The sequence below is a fragment of the Bombyx mori genome, chromosome 23, assembly GCF_030269925.1.
Source record: "Bombyx mori chromosome 23, ASM3026992v2".
NCBI classification, from domain to species: Eukaryota; Metazoa; Arthropoda; class Insecta; order Lepidoptera; family Bombycidae; genus Bombyx; species Bombyx mori.
The window spans coordinates 20214827-20233676 of record NC_085129.1 but is presented as its reverse complement, the minus strand read 5'-3'; the positions used below and the strand labels follow the sequence as shown (position 1 = coordinate 20233676).

General features: G+C 37.6%; 1 protein-coding gene and 1 non-coding gene across 3 annotated transcripts in view; both read left to right on the top strand.

Annotated features, from left to right (window-relative positions):
• The window catches only part of LOC101741864 (fatty acyl-CoA reductase wat), a 48790-nt gene that overhangs the window by 16676 nt on the left and 13264 nt on the right, over nt 1-18850 (top strand). The window contains exons 1-3 of one of the 2 annotated variants that reach the window (XM_038019355.2): nt 2627-2676; nt 3384-3576; nt 4492-4753. In XM_038019355.2, the coding sequence (XP_037875283.1) occupies nt 3385-3576; nt 4492-4753 (454 nt within the window). In that variant the 5' untranslated portion in view covers nt 2627-2676; nt 3384. Of the gene's footprint in view, nt 1-2626; nt 2677-3383; nt 3577-4491; nt 4754-18850 lie in introns of those variants that run through there. The other variant, XM_038019354.2, reaches the window with a different exon arrangement.
• Nucleotides 13606-13678, top strand: TRNAV-UAC (transfer RNA valine (anticodon UAC)). Its single transcript has one exon. It is a non-coding gene; the product is annotated as a tRNA-Val (tRNA).

The following is an 18850-nucleotide window of genomic DNA, read 5'->3' as shown; positions in this document are numbered from 1 at the left end:
TATTTAATATGAGCACACACTTAATCGGCCACTGTACTGTGTGACTAGTGCGAGTTTTTTAACGTTCTCGATAGCGCAAAAGTTAACTCAAATTACTACGCAGTTGGAACAGCGCCCCTAGCAGCAAACATATTCAAACGTTCCAACTCCATACAAATTTGAGTTAACTTTCACGCTATCGACAACGTTAAAAAACTCGCAATAAGCACACTGCTCTGTTTTAAACGACATTGAAATTCGACTGTGAATTAATTAAATAAATCCATATCACGTATTTTCTTTACATAGTTCCGCATGAAACGTGATTATATTGTTTGATCGGCACGATTATTATTATAATTACGTGTTCTAATACGTGTTACCTTCAAATAATATTATGTTATAAAATTTATATTTTATTTTTACTCATAAGTTTAGATATTAAAACATTTGTTACGTACTTAGAAAGATATTGAGGGAGTCCAAATGGACTCCCTTCTTTATTTCGCATGAAAATCGTGTTTTATGGATCACTCGGAAGTTATATTGTGTTTTTTTTTTTAAGGGATTTTATGACCTGGTAACTAAGACCTTTAGGTCAAGTCTTATTTTAATTTATTTTTATTTTTATGAAAAATGATAGTATGAAGTGAAATAAATGAAATGAAGATGATAAATTTCAGACATTAATCAACTGGGATGTAATATAATGAAATGAGATGAGATGATATGGGATGAAATATAAATATAAAATCTCAGTAAAATGGTGGTCATTTACTGAGATTTTTTCAGTGGACTTTTTGGAGGATCCCGAGAAGTTACGTCCAGCGGCTTTGTTTCATTATCCCACATTTGTGAACTTTCACAGATATTGAACAGTTAATAAACCACCGTTATTACACATTTAAACCTGAAGAAACACTAAATAGACAAAATAAAACAAATCACACAACTTCACTCCTAAATGCTTCAGGTATAGGCATGCTGTTTAGTCACACGGAATTTCGTGAAAATCAGAGCTACTTTCGTATTTATCATCTGGACTTTCTTGTTGTTAATTTTCAACTTCGATTTCTGAATATACTTTTTTGTTATTGTAAAGGTCTAAAGCAGCTATGTAATTATAATTATTTTCAAGTTTGTAATGATGCTGTTTGCAATTACGCTGACCACAAGACTGTCCGCTATCTACTTCCAGCGTATTCTTACGTAATTCGGTCTCCATCGCTCGTAGGGACTCCGATAACATAGAGAAGCTGATGGTAGTTAGTCAGTTTGACGGGAGAAGATCACGCAGACGCTCACCGGTCTGCCAATAACAGAGGCTATAAAGAGCTCCGAGGACAGGAAGACGTGGGGAAGGATAGTGCATCGAGTGATCAACACTTCAAACTAGACACGATCTTCAGTACTGAAGAGACCGACTCAGAAGAAGAATGATGCTAGAAGTTTATTAGATCAAACACAAGCGCGGGGCTCAGTGTGTGACAAAGGGTGTGGCGTGTCATGGTGTAAAAAATAAAAGATACCATTGCATCGATTAAAAAAAGCACTTTTTATTGCTGTAATTTTATCAAATAACCAAATTGCTTTGCCGGCTACGACTGTGCTCGGTTACTTTTTTTTTTTTTTTATGATTGAGGGATTACTGGTGGCCCGGAGGCCTTTCCAGTTTCACCAGGACAGGTGGGCGAGCAAAGGCTCAGCCAGGAGGGGTGGGATTTGCTAACAGCTACCCGAGCGCCTCCGAAGGAGACCTAACAACTCAAGAGTAGCTGCTTCGCGAATGAATCTACTACCGGATCGGAATCGCGACCCGCTGAGAAGATCCGGCGAGAAACTCAGCGAGCTGATTCATGGGTTAGGTTGCACGGCGAACTCTTTGTCGAGTTCGACGAGTACGGTTACCGAGGTCCCTAAGCCTGCTCCTAGAGCTGAAGGCGTCTAGTGCAAAGGTTATTGGATCTGATGGATCCGTAAGGACGTGTCTAGGGCGTCGACGGTGACTGGCTCCTGCATCTTCAGGATTCGGGGAGTAGTCAGCGGCGGCTACGATAAGGCGATTATCATGACGCATAGCCTTATCGAAGTTTACTTTGCATTGTCCTTAAGTATTAAAATGGCTGTTGGACCTTTTGTCATTTCGGATCCTCGCGATTCACTAAAGGTGTTTTAGGTACCTCAAGCACCGGTCATCGTTCTCGTCGAACCCGTCGCTTGCGACGAAGGGCGCGACGAGTAAATTAACGCACAGACACAGCCCACTGAGTTTCTCGCCGGATCTTCTCAGTGGGTTGCGCTTCCGATCCGGTAGTAGATTCTGCGAAACACGTCTCTTGCTAGGGTTCATGTTAGCAACTACGTCAGGTTTGAGCCCCGTGAGCTCACCTACTAGTTAAGGTTACACTGAAATAGCCTCTCAAGGCTATCATCAGCTTAGGTAGGGGAAAAAAAGGATTTTACAATTGAATAAAATATTTAAATACCAAATCGCCGGCCATCGCCAAACAAAACATTCACAAGTTCAAAGATCAAACGCGCGATCTTTCACCGTTTAGATTTACATGTTAATACAGTTCAAAACGTCTTATTAATTATACAAACGTACGTACGTGCCTGATAATTTATTTAAACCGACTTAATTTCGACCAAATTACTTGTTCTACCGGTTTTAGGACGTCTTGTGAGCCCGCCCGGGTAGGTATATTATATCTGCCGTGAAGCAGTAATGCGTTTGAAAGTCGGGGCAGCCGTTGTATGGTATATAACGGCAGCTGCGTTGCTGAAGTCCTTCTCGCGTCGTTTCCTCACTGCTGAGGGTCGTGACCATGATATTTCGATAGGATTTTACTTCTTGTAATGTCCCTCCAGCGCCTCCGATCATTGGCCGCATGAATGGCTTCGTGGAATGGGATCTTTAGTGTGGTACAGATTTGATCGTATCTCCTTCCCTCGATCTTTCCTGTCACGAATAGTCTCTCTAGGCTATCGGGTGTTTTCCGAGCAATATGACCGAAGTAATTTAGCACGCGGCGTAGGCAGAATGTAGATAGTCTTGTCTTGATGCTGAAGTCCAGTTGCCGTCAGTTCCCTTACCCATTTAAGCGTATAGCCTTCGAAGCTCGTCACGGCCAACCTGGTGTTCAGTTTACATCAGAGCTTTTAGACATCGCAACGGGAATGGAAACGCCTAAATGTCTCAGAAACATACAGGGTGCTCACAAACACCAGAGAATCGTGACTGTGAATACCCTGTATCGCCAAATGTTCATGCCACCGTGGACAGCTGAGCAAATAGCCCACCAGTCATAGTCGCTGCGGCTCATAGACATCAACATGAACGCCAAACTACTGCTATATTGGAATGTTCGTTTTGATTGTAACGAGAATTTCTCTTTTTCAAGGATGAACTTCGAGCTAGAAGAATCGCTGCTCACCCAGAGCGGACCCGTCTCAGAGAGGATGGAGAAATGGACGGAAGCCCAGAGGAAAGGTCAGAAAATCGACATAGACGTTTACGGGAAACCATCAGAGAAACAACTCAGGGAACTGGAACACGTGAGGAGCTTGAGCAAAGAGCTACAGGATAATTTGCATGTAAGTTCAAGGATATCCGTTTAGATTAGTGGTTTAGGGGGAGGTACAGTGAATCTCCACGGATGTGCCCCTCCATAAAGAGTGGAGTGATGGTACCAGTGCATGGTGTTAGATTCGTATGTCCGTCATAAAATTGATCTCAGGTCTCAAGCAGGTTCACGGTGTTTACACTATAAAATCAATGGTAATATGGTATCCACTTAACAACTTTTTTTTCCTACCAATGCTGATGGCCTTGAGATGCTATATCAGCTTCACCCTAACATGTAGGTGAGCTCACGGGGCTCAAACCGGAGTGATGCTAACACCGGCCCTAGCAAGAGCTTCGCGGAATCTACCACCGGATCGGAAACGCGACCCACTGAGAAGATCCGGCGAGAAACTCAGTGAGCGGTGTCTATGGGTTAATTCACTCCATCAGCCCTTCGTCGCAAGCGACGGGTTCGACGAGGACGGTGACCGGTGCTTGTGGTACCTAAAAGCACCGTTAATGAATCGGGAGGATCCGTAATGAGGTGTTGGGCAACAACTAATAATGTTAGATCTATAATCGTAAAAGAGCATTCGTGAAAAATCAAAAATTAGGGCGTCTTCAAACGAGCTGTTTCGTCATCTATATGTCTGGTCTTCTCTGGGAGTTATTAATACGACCGCTCGTCAACAGCTGGGGATCTGAGTTTCCCTGCACCTCTCAGCCTGTTTAAGGTGTACTAGTAAAACCGGTGGTAGAACTCCTCGTCACGACAGCACAAAAAAGAAACGTTGCTGGCGTTAAGACCCCCTTAAAAGCTTTATTAAAGGTTTTGATCCTTACTTGATGTTATGAGAGAACCAGAGCCCACCAAATTTAGGGTACAGCCTCCCCCACCTAGGACCATCTCTACCAAATACTCAAATATATCCAACTCTCTTCAGGAATTAGAAACCGCTGTCCGCATCGCAGACGTGGAGAACCAAGCGATGAACCCGACAGCACCCATGCTGGACTACTCCGAAGACCACGAATTCGTGTCCGCGAACCGGCTGAACAATTGCTACGGCGACGAAGACTTGGTTGACGCCAAAGAAGAAGAAAAACGTAGACTGACCAAGGGTAAAAAGACAACGACAGAAATACAGCAGTTTTACGCTGATCAGAGTGTGTTTGTGACCGGTGGCACTGGGTTTCTGGGTAAAGGTGAGTACGCATGAGTATTTACGAGCATTTCCGTACTTGAAAAATTAATTTAACCTCTTCAGAGACATATGTATTACTTTTTTTTATTTTATTAATTTGATGTTTGACTCTGCCTTTAATGTAGACATAATTATTTATACTGAATATTCACTATATTCGCTAATTGGTTTTGTTCGCGATTGGTTTTCAATATATAAAACGGTCAAAGGTCTATAAAGAAGAGGGACTTCATACAGGGAATACAGAGGGACTTCGGTTCCCTCTGTATTTTGTACCGTATGCTCCATGGGGAGTGCTCTGAGGCACCGCCCAGTAGAGTTCATCCATACTACTAGAAAAAAAATACTATATAAAAAAAACTAATATCAAATTTATTGTACATTAAAAAAATCGTCTCTGAAAAGGTTAAATTAAGGTTAGGAAACTTCAACAAAAAATTTTTTTTTTAAAACTATTAGCTTTTCTTCTCTGTGATCCAATTCATTTATATAACTTTTGTTAAGAATGCAATACATATATAAAGATCAGTGCGAACTATTTAGTAAAATATATAAGTGTAAATCTTGAACATTCTCTTGCAAGAATTTCAATGTCGGTTTTCCTCAAAAACATTATCGGGTCGTTTACTAGTACAAGTTTCGGTTGTTTTGATTTCGTCAAATTATGCGCTGAACGAATCTAAACTTGTAGAATCGTACGGTTGTCGTGATGCCGTTTTTCCTACGACAACTGGTACGCTAAGAGACTATTCCATCTACCCCCGTACGGGTAGGTGAGCTCACGGGCTCAAACTGAAAGAATTTGCTAACACTAGTCCTAGCAAGAGCAGTGCTTCCCTGAATCTATCATCGGATCGGAATCGCGACCCACTGAGAAGATCCAGCGAGAAACTCAGTGGGCATCTATGAAGTCATGGATGCCGTCAACACAAGACTTCTAGACCCCACATCAAAGAGACAAAGATTTATTCTTCTTCTTAGGCGCATACTTCATTGCTGAAGGTCGTGTCCCTGAAAGCCCTTCGTGGCTCTTTGTACCATCAGCTTGCATTTTCTTCAGTTTTCGACTTCTCTCAGGGCGATTAAAAGATTAAAATTAAAGATTTAAATGCGGCCATTTTATTGGAGATATATCTTTGGATGTATCTATAAAGCACAGTTAAGATATCTCAAGGACGAGAAGAAGCCAATCAAACACATGGTAACGAATCCGGAAAATCGATTATAGTGATATCCGAAATCCGGTTCTGACGTAGAAAACTGTTCATGTCGCAAGATTTATTGAAAACCAGTTTTTATATTATTCAATCGCCTCAAGGTAACACATTAATAAATTCAATTGGTACTTTAAACAATATATTTTTTTGGTTGACGACATGATTAACTTATCGATTCATTATGTATACTTAAGTTTGTATAATTTTCGTAATCACGTGTGGTAGAGGGTTATGTGAGTCCGCACGGGTAGGTGAATAATACGTTTCGGTTCGAAGGCTGGAGCGTTCGTACCTCATACTCTGGATGTCCATGAACTCCGGTGACCACTTAACGCCAGATGGGCCCCGAAATCGTCCACAAATCGAGCATTAAACTACAATATGGCAGTAAGACTTCACGGACGACTGACCCCGAGCAGAAAAACTGTAAAGTATTGGAAACATCGGAAATATATTATTTTATAAAGACAATCAAAAATACATATAATTTTAACCAAAAACAAATAAAGAAACAGAAATAACCCGACTTCAACAGAATAAAATGAGAACATCATTAATGTATTCGAAAACAATTAGAAATGCATTATTAAATATAACTCAATAACCACATGTCGGATCTTGATAATGGACCACACAAGAAGCATCGGTTTTCAATTTTAAAACAAAAGAATCAACAATAAAATCTGCTATTCCAGAAAAATATTCTGTTATAACACACATCACAAAAAATACATCGGAATTGGAAACACCCCACAAAAAGTTAAAAACGCAAGATTAAACCATTGAATTTTTTCCAATTGGGTCTATGACTGGCGAAGATCGAATATAATAATATTATACACCGTGTAGCCGTAATTTGATAGACTCTGAATCTGAGGTATTATTTTTTTGCCTACCTATTCCTCCTCGGAGGATTAGGCTAGCTTTACCAGACTCCGCTCCCAACAAATGCAAGCCGTCAAGTCCCTTACGTGCCCTCTAGGCGTAGACACCTCTTAGGAGATTCGGTCCTCTGCCCAAAAACAAAAGATTGGCCAGGCGTTCTTAGGTATTGAGGTTTGTACCAACTCATATCGGTCGTGTGGCGCTGCTTGGAATCCTGCGAATAGCTACAGTAGACCACGCTAATAGCTAGCCCGTTCAAAGCACTCGTCAATGTGGACCATCCACGTTGTAATATCCATGGACCACCACTGAAGTTCCAACCGAGCCCAGAATCCACAAGTCCAGCACAGAAAAATTCTTCAATAACCGAACCGTATAGTTTACCATCAAACCTCAAATCGCAAGTGAGGCGTTAACTACGTCACACGTCTTAGCGCAAATTGCCCGTTGGTGCCAATTAAAACGGAAATCTAGTTTCCTTATAGCTCCATGGGCAAGGCTAATTACTAATATGTTTCTCTACTAATATCATACGTTTCTATGTATAATTGCAAGGCCTCTGCTCACTGAGCGACCTTTACGACGAGTTTGATTCGAAAAACATGAGAAATCATTTAAAAAAATTACCGAATGAGCGTATTTTTGTGATTTAGCGATGCGAAATAAAGCTACCCTAACTGTTATGACCCGTCCTAACAGCTATGTGAAGAAGAAAACCAAAGTGAAACTAATGGCCAGACCCCAAAACCCCTGCTGGATAATTCTGCGTGAAACGAACCGTAAAAGTCTAGAGATGGAGGAGGATATTTGGTTTGAGCGACATTTTTGCAACTTTACAGGAAAACCATTTAAAGTTTCAAATTTGGGAAAAATATCATAACAAAAAAACTTCTTCAACTACCTCTTTTTGTTTGAAACCGTGACGTCATTGTACAAAATAACGACCTTTATCTGTAGTGAAATTAAAACCATTTTAACCACCTCTTCACTGATCGGATTATATTATGTTTTATTCATTGGTCTTTTGTGTTGAAGATACCCCATTAAGATCGAGCGGTGAGAGCATTCTCTCACTTAAAAAGTATGCATGAATCTATTCTGCATGTTTTTTTGTTTTGTTTTTTTTGCGTGTGTGTATGTGTTTTTGTGTTAAAGAACTCAATTCTAACAGGTAAGTTATTAATATTACTTTTTATTAGTATTAAACTATGAAGCTTATGGACATGAATGACGTATGATGCGTTTCAAATAAGAATGTGCTTGAACCTGCGCCATATTGTGATGTCATAGCTGTCAAATCAAAAAAAAATAGGTAAAGTCAGTAGAAAAAGGTCGACATTATTAAATATTAATTTACTAGCTGACCCGGCAGACTTCGTAGTGCTTCAACCGATAAATAAAAGACCGACAGGGGACACATCAAAGGAAAAACAAAATTGTTATTTTTATTTAATTCCGAGCATTTTCATATTTATCTACCTTTTAAACCTTCTCTGGACTTCCACAAATAATTCAAGACCAAAATTAGCCATATCGGTTCAGCCGTTCTCGAGTTTTAGCGAGACTAACAAACAGCAATTCATTTTTATATAAAATATCTCTATATATATAGAGATAATCCAAATCTTCGAGTTTGCCGATTCTACTCATCCCATTGCTTGAGTAAGCATCATCATCGTCGCCCATCCATCTATACTAATATTATAAAGAGGAAAGATTTGTTTGTTTGTTTGTTTCGAATAGGCTCCGAAACTACTGGACCGATTTGAAAAATTCTTTTTCCATTAGAAGCCGACATTGTCCCTGATGAACATAGGCTACTTTTTTTAATTTTTTTTTTATTTTATTTTTTTGGTTTCATGTGTTTTAATGTTTCCGAAGCGAAGCGAGGGCGGGTCGCTAGTAGATTATAAGTCGCGACGGTGTTGCAGCCTTGACTTTAAAATATGTGTTTTTTTATATATAATATAATCTGAATTCATGTTTAATTTACCTCAACTAGTACTCAACATATCAAGAAAACGATATAGAGTATGGTTCATTAAAACAAACATATTTAATAGTCTTCTTAATTAGGGAAAAAATCACTAACAAATTGTAAATAAAAAATATTTTTGTTGCTGTCCATATTTTTTTATTGGACTTTGACAGATCAAGGTCATTGACGTGCACATTCATATTTGTAACGCACTATACATAAATGCCAATTGAGATATAAGTTCTCTTTCTCCACGAAAATCGAAAGGAAATGTGTGCTATAATAGCTATTGGTTGGAACTTGGACCTGCATTCATGATGCGTATCCACTCCACACCTGGAGTAGAGCGAGAGATTCCACAAGATCATTATTTTTAGTTAAATTCACCGAGCGGTTTTCGCCAGACTTCAGTGTTCATAGTGCGAGCTTTTTAACGTTCTCGATAGCGTAAAAGTTAACTCAAATTTGTATTGAATTGGAACAGCGCCCCTAGCGGCAAACGTAGGCAAACGTTCCAACTCTACACAAATATGAGTTAACTTTTACGCTATCGAGAACGTTAAAAAACTCGCCCTAATCACGCGGATTACAACTCACGCGGGTAAATGAACAGAGTTTAATAGAGTCTAAGTTATAACAAACAAATTGTGTTACTTTTTTTTTTTATATATGCGTTTTAGTTTGAAGGATGGGGCAGCCGTTGTAACTACTCGTATAGTGAGACCTTAGAACTCATATTTTTTTTTTTTTTTTTTTTTTTTTTTTTATTGCTTAGATGGGTGGACGAGCTCACAGCCCACCTGATGTTAAGTGGTTACTGGAGCCCATAGACATCTACAACGTAGACGCGCCACCCACCTTGAGATACAAGTTCTAAAGTCTCAGTATAGTTATCTCAAGGTTGGTGACGGAATTTACGTTGTAGATGTCTATGGGCTCCGGTTACTACTAAAAACCGGAGATGGTTGAGAGCTCGTCCACGTCCATATATGAAATAAAAAAATATGACTCAAAACACGGTGAGTACAGACATTACCTATTTTTGTTTTGCTATGTTTTTTTTGTGTTTGTTTTTGCACGTGTTTCATCTATTTAATTTATTCACAGTTCTGAAAAGTCTAGTCTAGGTTAATTTAAATAATATATTCGGGTTCTTTTTTTACATTTTAATGTGATGTTTTAAATATCTGAGTTAATTCGGGGCAGAGAAGTCAATTTCGAAGCGTAATTACGAAATATAAGTGACATTAATGTTGTGTTTCTTTAGATAAATCACTCCTGAATTGTGTTTGATGTATGCGGGACACATATCTTGTCTTTAAAGGCATTTCTCCTAGACATCAAAGGTTCGATTGGGTTGAAAAATACGCCCATTGAACAGAAAACAATGTCTTTTTTCCCCTACCTATGCTGATAGCCTTGAGAGGCTATTTCAGCTTCACCGTAGCGTGTATAGGTGAGCTCACGGGGCTCAAACCGGGTGAGTTGATAACACTGGCCCTAGCAAGAGCAGTGTCTCGCAGAATCTACTACCGGATCGGAAACGCGACCCACTGAGAAGATCCGGCGAGAAACTCAGTGGGCTGTATCTATAGGCATGATTTCATTAAATCGACCTAATTACTAGGATAAAAAAAAACATATATTTGAACTTTTATTTGGGCTTGTCATGAAGGCGTGCTATTTGTTTCGTTTTTAAATTCATTTCTAGGTAATGCCTTGGCTCTGCCCCTGGCATCGCTGTTGTCCATGGGCGACGGTAACCACTCACCATCACGCGGGCCGTACGCTTGTGGGACAATAACAAAATTTAATTTTTTTTGTTGAGACAGCTCTCAATGTGCCATAGTGATTGGTAAGCGTTATTTATTGACTGTGACAATAATCACTTGTACAAATATTTCAGATGGAAGAATCAGTTTGAAGGCCAGTCGCGTTATCGAGAAAGTGGTGCTCTAATAACGCTCTGTAAAATCTGAAGATTTTTTTTTAATTTTTCTTTTATCGGAGAATTAAATAGTTCAACCGAACGTGCAATTCAATGAATTATTTAGTGTTTTATTTTTATCCTTCTTCATTGTCTCCACCTTATCCCACTAGATGGGGTCGGTACAGCTAATTTTTCTCTTCCATTCTCCTCTATCAGCCGCTCAACACTCACTCCTCTCCCTCTCTCATATCGTCATTCACACACTCCATCCATGTCTTCTTCGATCGACTTCTTCCACCTCTACCTTGCATTACCATTTCCATACATCTCCTAGTCACATGCATCTTCTCTCTACGCATCACATGTCCATACCACGCTAACCGTCCGCTCTTTAATTTGTCAATCACCAGGGCTACTTCCTCTCTCCTCTCTTCAATGTTTTATTTTTAACTGACTTCGAAAAGAAAGGGGAGATTCTCGATGCGACTGTTCTTTTGGCGCGTATCTGCTACCTCAGAACTTCCCAGGTGAAGCGATTTTGACGCTTCTCGTGGGATCCCGTTTTATCAAGATCCCACCAGTACTGAAGCAGTAATGCGTTTCGGTTTGAAGGGTGAGGCAGCCGTTGTAACTATACTGAGACCTTAGAACACATATCTCAAGGTGGATGGCGCATTTACGTTGTAGTTATCTATGGGCTCCGGTAACCTCTTAACATCAGGTGGGCTGTGAGCTCGTCCGCCCATCTAAGCAAAAAATAAATAAAAACTTGTTTATTACGTAAATTCACATCTTAGTTTTTACACAATTAGCCATTTTGTGATGTTTATAGCAACTACAACTTCTTTTGTACAAACAAATGTAATTACTACGAAACAATTCATAAAATATAGCGTAATGTTCACAATAAATATTTTAGTGATTTTCACATGACTTTAACACTAATTTATTTTAAATAACTAATAAGTTACTTTTAACTAATATAAACTAACATTATTATTATCCAGCCTATGGCGCCAACAACATGATTTGCATAACAATAACAATACTTAAACGAATTAATAATGTTAATTTTATAAATAATTATAACATAATTTATTATTAATATTTATGCTTTATTAATATTTGATTATTCTGACAGTCATTTGTGTTTTTAAGCAATAATATAAATATTAAACATATTCTGTACATTATCACATCCAGACATTATTAAATATTAAATATGGTAGAATAACCGTTTCATCTTGTTAATAATAAATGAATAATAACATAGAATAAACTAAACTATGCATGAATACTGTTACGCCGGTAAGTGTAACGCCATCTATCGCCGAATAGCCGAACGAATATCGAAGGATCTAGTAGCATCTAGAACGCTCGAGAAGTTCAACGCCATCTATTGTCAGATAGTGGACCACAATACTCGAAATTTGTGGAATATACTCGATAGTTCTCGGGATGTGGTATCGGCTATAAAAGCGTTGCAGGGATACCACGCAGTCAGTTAGTAATCGGAACTACTCGAAGCGAAACAGCGAACGGATCACCTGAAGCGAAGCGGAAGAAGCGAATTGAGAATTTTAAAGCGTGTATTGAGTATTTAAATTGTAATTCGGTAGAATTATATTTATCCCTAACCCCAGCACGTAACAATACTAGCTAACTAAACTATTATCATGCTAATTATTGCCAATAGTGGCGTTTGCGCCCATTTATATCATAATAAAATTCGCGATCCTGTCTAATTGTGCCGTGAACCAGTAGGGGGTTCCATATTGAAGGGTGGGGCTAAGCTGTTGTACCATACAAATGGGACTTAGAACTCGCATCCTAAGATAGGTTGGCGGTATTTATGTAGGTACGTTGTTGATGTCTACGGGCCCCGTAAACACTTTGGCCGTGATGTAGCTCACTCGGCTATGCATAAAAAATAATTTCGAGGAGTGAAAGGCTATATTTTATTTAAGCGACATTTTTGCAACTTTACATTAGAGCCATTTGAAGTTTAAAATTTGGAAAAGGTATGATAACAAGAAAGCTACTACATTATATTTGAACTATTTGAATATATATTTTTATTGCCCTTGTAGGCAGACGAGCATACGGCCCACCTGATGGTGAGTGGATACTGTCGCCAATAGACTTCAGCAATGCCAGGGGCAGAGCTAAGCCGCTGCCTACTGTAGGCTAAGCTTAATTGAAGTTCAATTAAAAATATCGAATTGTCGATGCTGATACCAAATAAAACGCGTCTTTAATTACAAAGATAAATGTCGCGTGTTAAACGAAATATTGCCTAAACTAAATAAACTAGAGGTCCCGCACTAGTCGAAATTCGACTATAATTAATTGGAATTGTAAGTTTGTACACTATTATGATTGTATTTTATACTTCTATAATCACAAATTTCGCCAAGACTACTCTATCAAAATATTAACAAAGACAAACAATATTTAATCTCAATTTGACAACAGACGTCAAGAACAAAAGTTTGACAATAAATAGTATGCATGCGTGTGTGTGTCAAATACATGGTATGTAGTGTGTGTAATGTTTTCTTTATTAATTTATTTATATTTCTTTATATATATTTCTTTTATGCATTATTTTTAAAAAATATTAGCATTGTGCACTTCTTCTCTGTATTCTCTATAAGTGTGGAAAATTTCATACTCCTCCGTCCGCGCAATTTTCGTAAAAAGGGATACAAAGTTTTTGCTTCACGTATTAGTAATAATATATAAATAGCTTTTGACCTTTTGATTTAATTTTAAAGAATTTATGTACTGAATGAAATAGAAATAAACAGAAACATACTTGTAATTTTGTAACAGCTAAATGTGGTTCCGTGGTGTAGTGGTTATCACATCTGCTTTACACGCAGAAGGCCGCCAGTTCGATCCTGGCCGGAATCATATGTTTTTTGTTATGTTTTTAAATCCTATCCTATTTGTGTACGAAGATTTACATACCAATTCATATATTTTTTTAAATAAATTAACAAAATAGTTACTTATAGTAGTGGTTCTTAACTCTTAAATTACATAAAACATAATAACATTAATAAGTAAGCATTTCATATTATTTTGCTGTGAAGTTTAGCATTGATTTTCGTATTTTTCTTAAAGTTAAAATATTTTAAGGTACTTTGTTTCAAAAATCCTTTAGAGATTTCTGCAAAGTATGTAAAAGTTAAGTAAATTAGATTAGACTAGTGTTCCCGCAGTAGTCGAAATTCGACTATAATTAATTAAAATTATAAGTTTGGACATTATTATAGTTCTATTGTCAAAGTCTAATTATATATTTATATAGGCACAGATTTCGCCAAGACTACACTATAGACAAATACTCGTAATATAAAAAATAAAAAATATTAACCTATTCTTAATTTGACTACAGACTTTAAGCAATAACAAAAGTTTGACAATAAACAAAGAGTATATATGTGTGTGTGTGTCAAATACATGGTAGTGTGTGTAATGTTTTCTTTATTGATTTAATGTATTTTTAATGTATATATTTTTTTAAATATTAGCCTTCTGCACTTCTTCTCTATATTCTCTATAAGTGTGGGAAACATACTCCTACGTCCGCGCAATTTTCGTAAAAAAGGATATAAAAGTTTTTGTTTCACGTATTAATATATAGATACAATAAGTACGTGGGATTTTGGTCCGAATACCGGACGTCATTCTTTTCCAATTATTCAGTATTCTTTATTTTTGAAACCAGTCCCTATGTGTACATAGAATCATTGTAATATTATTAAGGTTACACACATATACTGTTGGTAGGACCTTTTGTGAGTCCGCGCGGGTAGGTACCACCGCCCTGCCTATTTCTGCCGTGAAGCAGTAATGCGTTTCGGTTTGAAGGACGGGGCAGCCGTTATAACTATACTGAGACCTTAGAACTTAAATCTCAAGATGGGTGGTGAATTTACGTTGTAGATGTCTATGGGCTCCAGTAGCCATTTAACACCAGGTGGGCTGTGAGCTCGTTCACACATGTAAGAAATAAAAAAACACACACACACACAAATAAAAATTACTCCCTTGGCTTTGTCTCCTTGAAAGTTGCATGAATGTCGCTAAAACCAAACATGCTTTCACCCCTTGTTAAATATCTATATTTTTTGGTTTCGATAATTTTGTATACATCTATATTAATATTATAAAGCTGAAGAGTTTGTTTGTTTGAACGCGCTAATCTCAGGAGCTACTGGTCCGATTTGAAAAATTCTTTCAGTGTTAGATAGCCCATTTATCGAGGAAAGCTATAGGCTCATGAGAGGCATATAACATCATGAAACCGATACAAGTGGAGCACCAATAAGTAATGTTTCAAAATATTTTCACTTTCTACGTAAATGAAGTTGGGGCTAAAATTTAGCTTTATGCCAAAGTATTCCACGCGGACGGAATCGCGGGATAAAGCTAGTCTATACTAATATTATAAAGAGGAAAGATTGGTTGTTTGTTTGTATTGAATAGGCTCCGAAACTACTAAACCGATTTGCAAAAAATATTACACTGTTTGGAAGCTACACTATTCCTGAGTGACATAGGCTATAATCTTTTTTGAAAGAAATTAGGAATCCTCACTAAAACTCCAATAATGTAACCCAAGGTGTAAAAAAATTACCTAAAATATTCTTTACATCGCGTGCTCTCCAAAAACTATTGATGATAGAATAAAATAATGTACTACGACTTTGTAGAACACATTATTATTTACAAAAAGTGTCGCGACAGCATATGTCTAACTATTATAGTTATGCCGCAATAAGTGTTCTATTATTTAAAAAATAAAACAACGTTAAATATCGTTGAAAATTTTGTTTAAAGACCCGAGCGAAGCCGGAGCGGGCCGCTAGTCAATTATAAAATTACTCAACAGCAAAGAGCAAGGACGTAAATTTAGATTATGTTTTATTTTTTGGTATCATTAATTACTATTAAATTCATTTTGTTCGTTTTAATTAGATTCAATGCACTAGCTAAATATAGAAGAAAACAAAAAAGATATTCGCTAAGCTAATTCGTTGGGAGCTAAGTTATTCACCAATAAAACCTGTGAGTCGGTTGCTCAAGGTTAAAAACAACGTGTTTTGTTAAGTTTCAATAATTTTATAACGGATTTAATTCTGCTCATTATCATACATAAAGGACGCGTCACACGTCAATTGGAGATGTCTTTATTGTGATGAAGTTTTTTTTTTATTCCTTAGACGGGTGGACGAGCTCACAGCCCACCTGGTGTTAAGTGGTTACTAGAGCCCATAGACATCTACAACGTAAATGCGCCACCCACCTTGAGATATAAGTTCTAAGGTCTCAATATAATTACAACGGCTGCCCCACCCTTCAAACCGAAACGCATTACTGCTTCACGGCAGAAATAGACAGGGTGGTGGTACCTACCCGCGCGGACTCACAAGAGGTCCTACCACCAGTAATTACGCAAATTATAATTTTGCGGATTTATACACGATGTTATTCCTTCATCGTAGAAGTCAATCGTGAACAATTGTTGAGTACGTATTTCATTAGAAAAATTGGTACCCGCCAGCGGGATTCAAACACCGGTGCATCGCTCAACACGAATGCACCGGACGTCTTATTCTTTAGGCCACGACGACTGTCAATGGGCAGAATTGGCAGGTATCTTCATTATTTCTTGAATTAATGGACGTATGGTGGGTAGTCGTGAAAAGAAATTGCACAGCATGACACGATAACCGGGACCCTGAAACTGCGATACTTTAAGACAAATATTTTGTTTGTATGGAAACTAGCGACATCTTGTAGCGGATGCCCCTAAACTTATATGTTGTTAAAGTTAAGGCATTTAATTATTGTATAACTAAACACAGAATAAAAAAAATAATTAATCATATAATAGCCGGCAAACTTCTTGAGCATTTGTTGACGTAGTGGGGGTAAGTTTGCGCATGGTACACTCACATGCAAAAACATTATTTACTATGCGTCATAATGCAATTAAATTATTAAAATCAACATATGTATTTATTTATATATTTATTAGAACATGAACAAAAAATATAGGTTAATAATTATAATAATTTAATCTTGGGGTAAAATAGATATTCCTTCTATTAAGTCAAAACTAGAGCTGTTGCCAGGTCTTCGTTCAGTTGAAGCGAAGCTGGTATTTGTAATTTTTTTTCGTTATCATGACCATTATCATCATCCTGTTTTCATCACCAGAGTCGCCATCATCGTGATAAGTCGACATAGGGCTCATCGGTGTAGTTTACGACTCGGTCGGTTCGATCTTCTTTTTTGTCTATAATTAATTATTTTTTGAAGATATTCGATTCATAGTAATCGAATGTTACTTTTTTCAATTACCAGCTTCCGATTATTTTCTGTTTTTTTTTCCATCTGAAGCCTAGCTCTTTCATAATTCGTCGTAAACTTCATTCCGAGCCATTAAAATGTATATCTTCTTTAAAATTTTCGAAGCCTTTCTACGGTACGGAGTTTCGCTGCTTGTTATGTAGTTATTATGATTACATCTTTTTATTACAGATTGAACGAAACTATCCATTCCGGTAACTTTTTTCTTCCCTGATCTTTTCTTACCCGGAGTCCCAAGCACGATGAGCAAGCCAGAGCCTTTAGCTTCGTTAATAATGCACCTAACAGTACTCACTGATGTTTTTGTTGCTTCCGAAGTCTGTTTTACTTTTTCCATAATATCATTCTTCCCCTGTTTTATAATGAAGCAATATACGTCGTACACAATTTTTCTACCCTTTCTTTTGAATACTACACCAGTTTGTCGCGGCATAGTGTATTTTTTATAAAAAATCAACAAACACTCAACAAATAGCAATGGCAACAAAGTCAACAAGCAATTATAACAAAATATAACTTAACGATTAATAACGATAGACTTTTCACTGTACGCAAGCGTACTTTTGGGAGCAAGCGGAACGAAGGCGCGGTGCGGGATGCAAGGTTCGACTGATCTACCAATAACGCGCTCGATACGATTTCCCCTGCTGTCGCGCCTCACCCTCACCACCAAAGTGATCTAAAATTCGGTTCTGCGCAGTCAAGGTCATTTGCTCACGATCTTTGCCGGTTACCTTACATACAATTGATTAAATTTTATCAATTTGCGGTTTCTGAAAATTTACAAAATACCTCATTAAAAATAAAATATAGGATAGGTAATATGTTACTGCCGCCTACAGGACCAATGAGTAATTAATCCATCTAGTGGCCGACGCCCGTAAACATTTTTGTTGAGTCTATGGAATGAGCTTCGATTCAACCCGAGCGATGACATCTCGACTCTCCCAAAGCACGCCGAAGTGAGCCGATGCTTGACGAGTAGTTGCGACTCACATTCACTAGATGGCGCGCTTTCACTTCGTTTATCGTGTCCAGTATGCGACACGTATATTATAATATTTAAACATAGTAGTAAAAAAAAATTTGTAAATTCTATTCACTTCTACACTAAGGGTCTCTATTTGATAGTCTTTAACGACGCCAATTTGAATTGACTCAAACAAAATATATATTTTTTCCATTTCTTGGCCTGCACGGTTTGTGCGCACTCACGCAAAAAGGTTAGAACAAAATCTTGTCATCCGAGTTAAAGGGTTGGGAAAACCGTAACAAACGGATATGATGTCAAAACCATTGACAACTAATCACGTTACTTCACGTTACATAAGCTAAATAAGCAAATCTGCTAAATAAGGGTGGCGCTACAGTAGCAACCGGGTAAATTTAAAAAAAGGCTCTGAATGTTATAAGAATAAGATAGAGAAGGAAGATAAAAAAGGATGAAAGAACTGTAAGCACTACATAATCACAAAAAGTTTTTTATTTAAAGCTGATAAGAAAATGCAATCGATGTCTCCACGTTTTACCACAGCAATAATTTTAGGTTATATTGACGAAATTAGTTTGGACTACGTAAACATGTGAGGTCACTAACTACTCTAGTCATTAAATATATTAAATTTCCTAACTGAGCATACTTCAATCAGTTAACAACTGCTCAATTCATATCATATCCTGTGCCTATGCTAGCGCCATTCT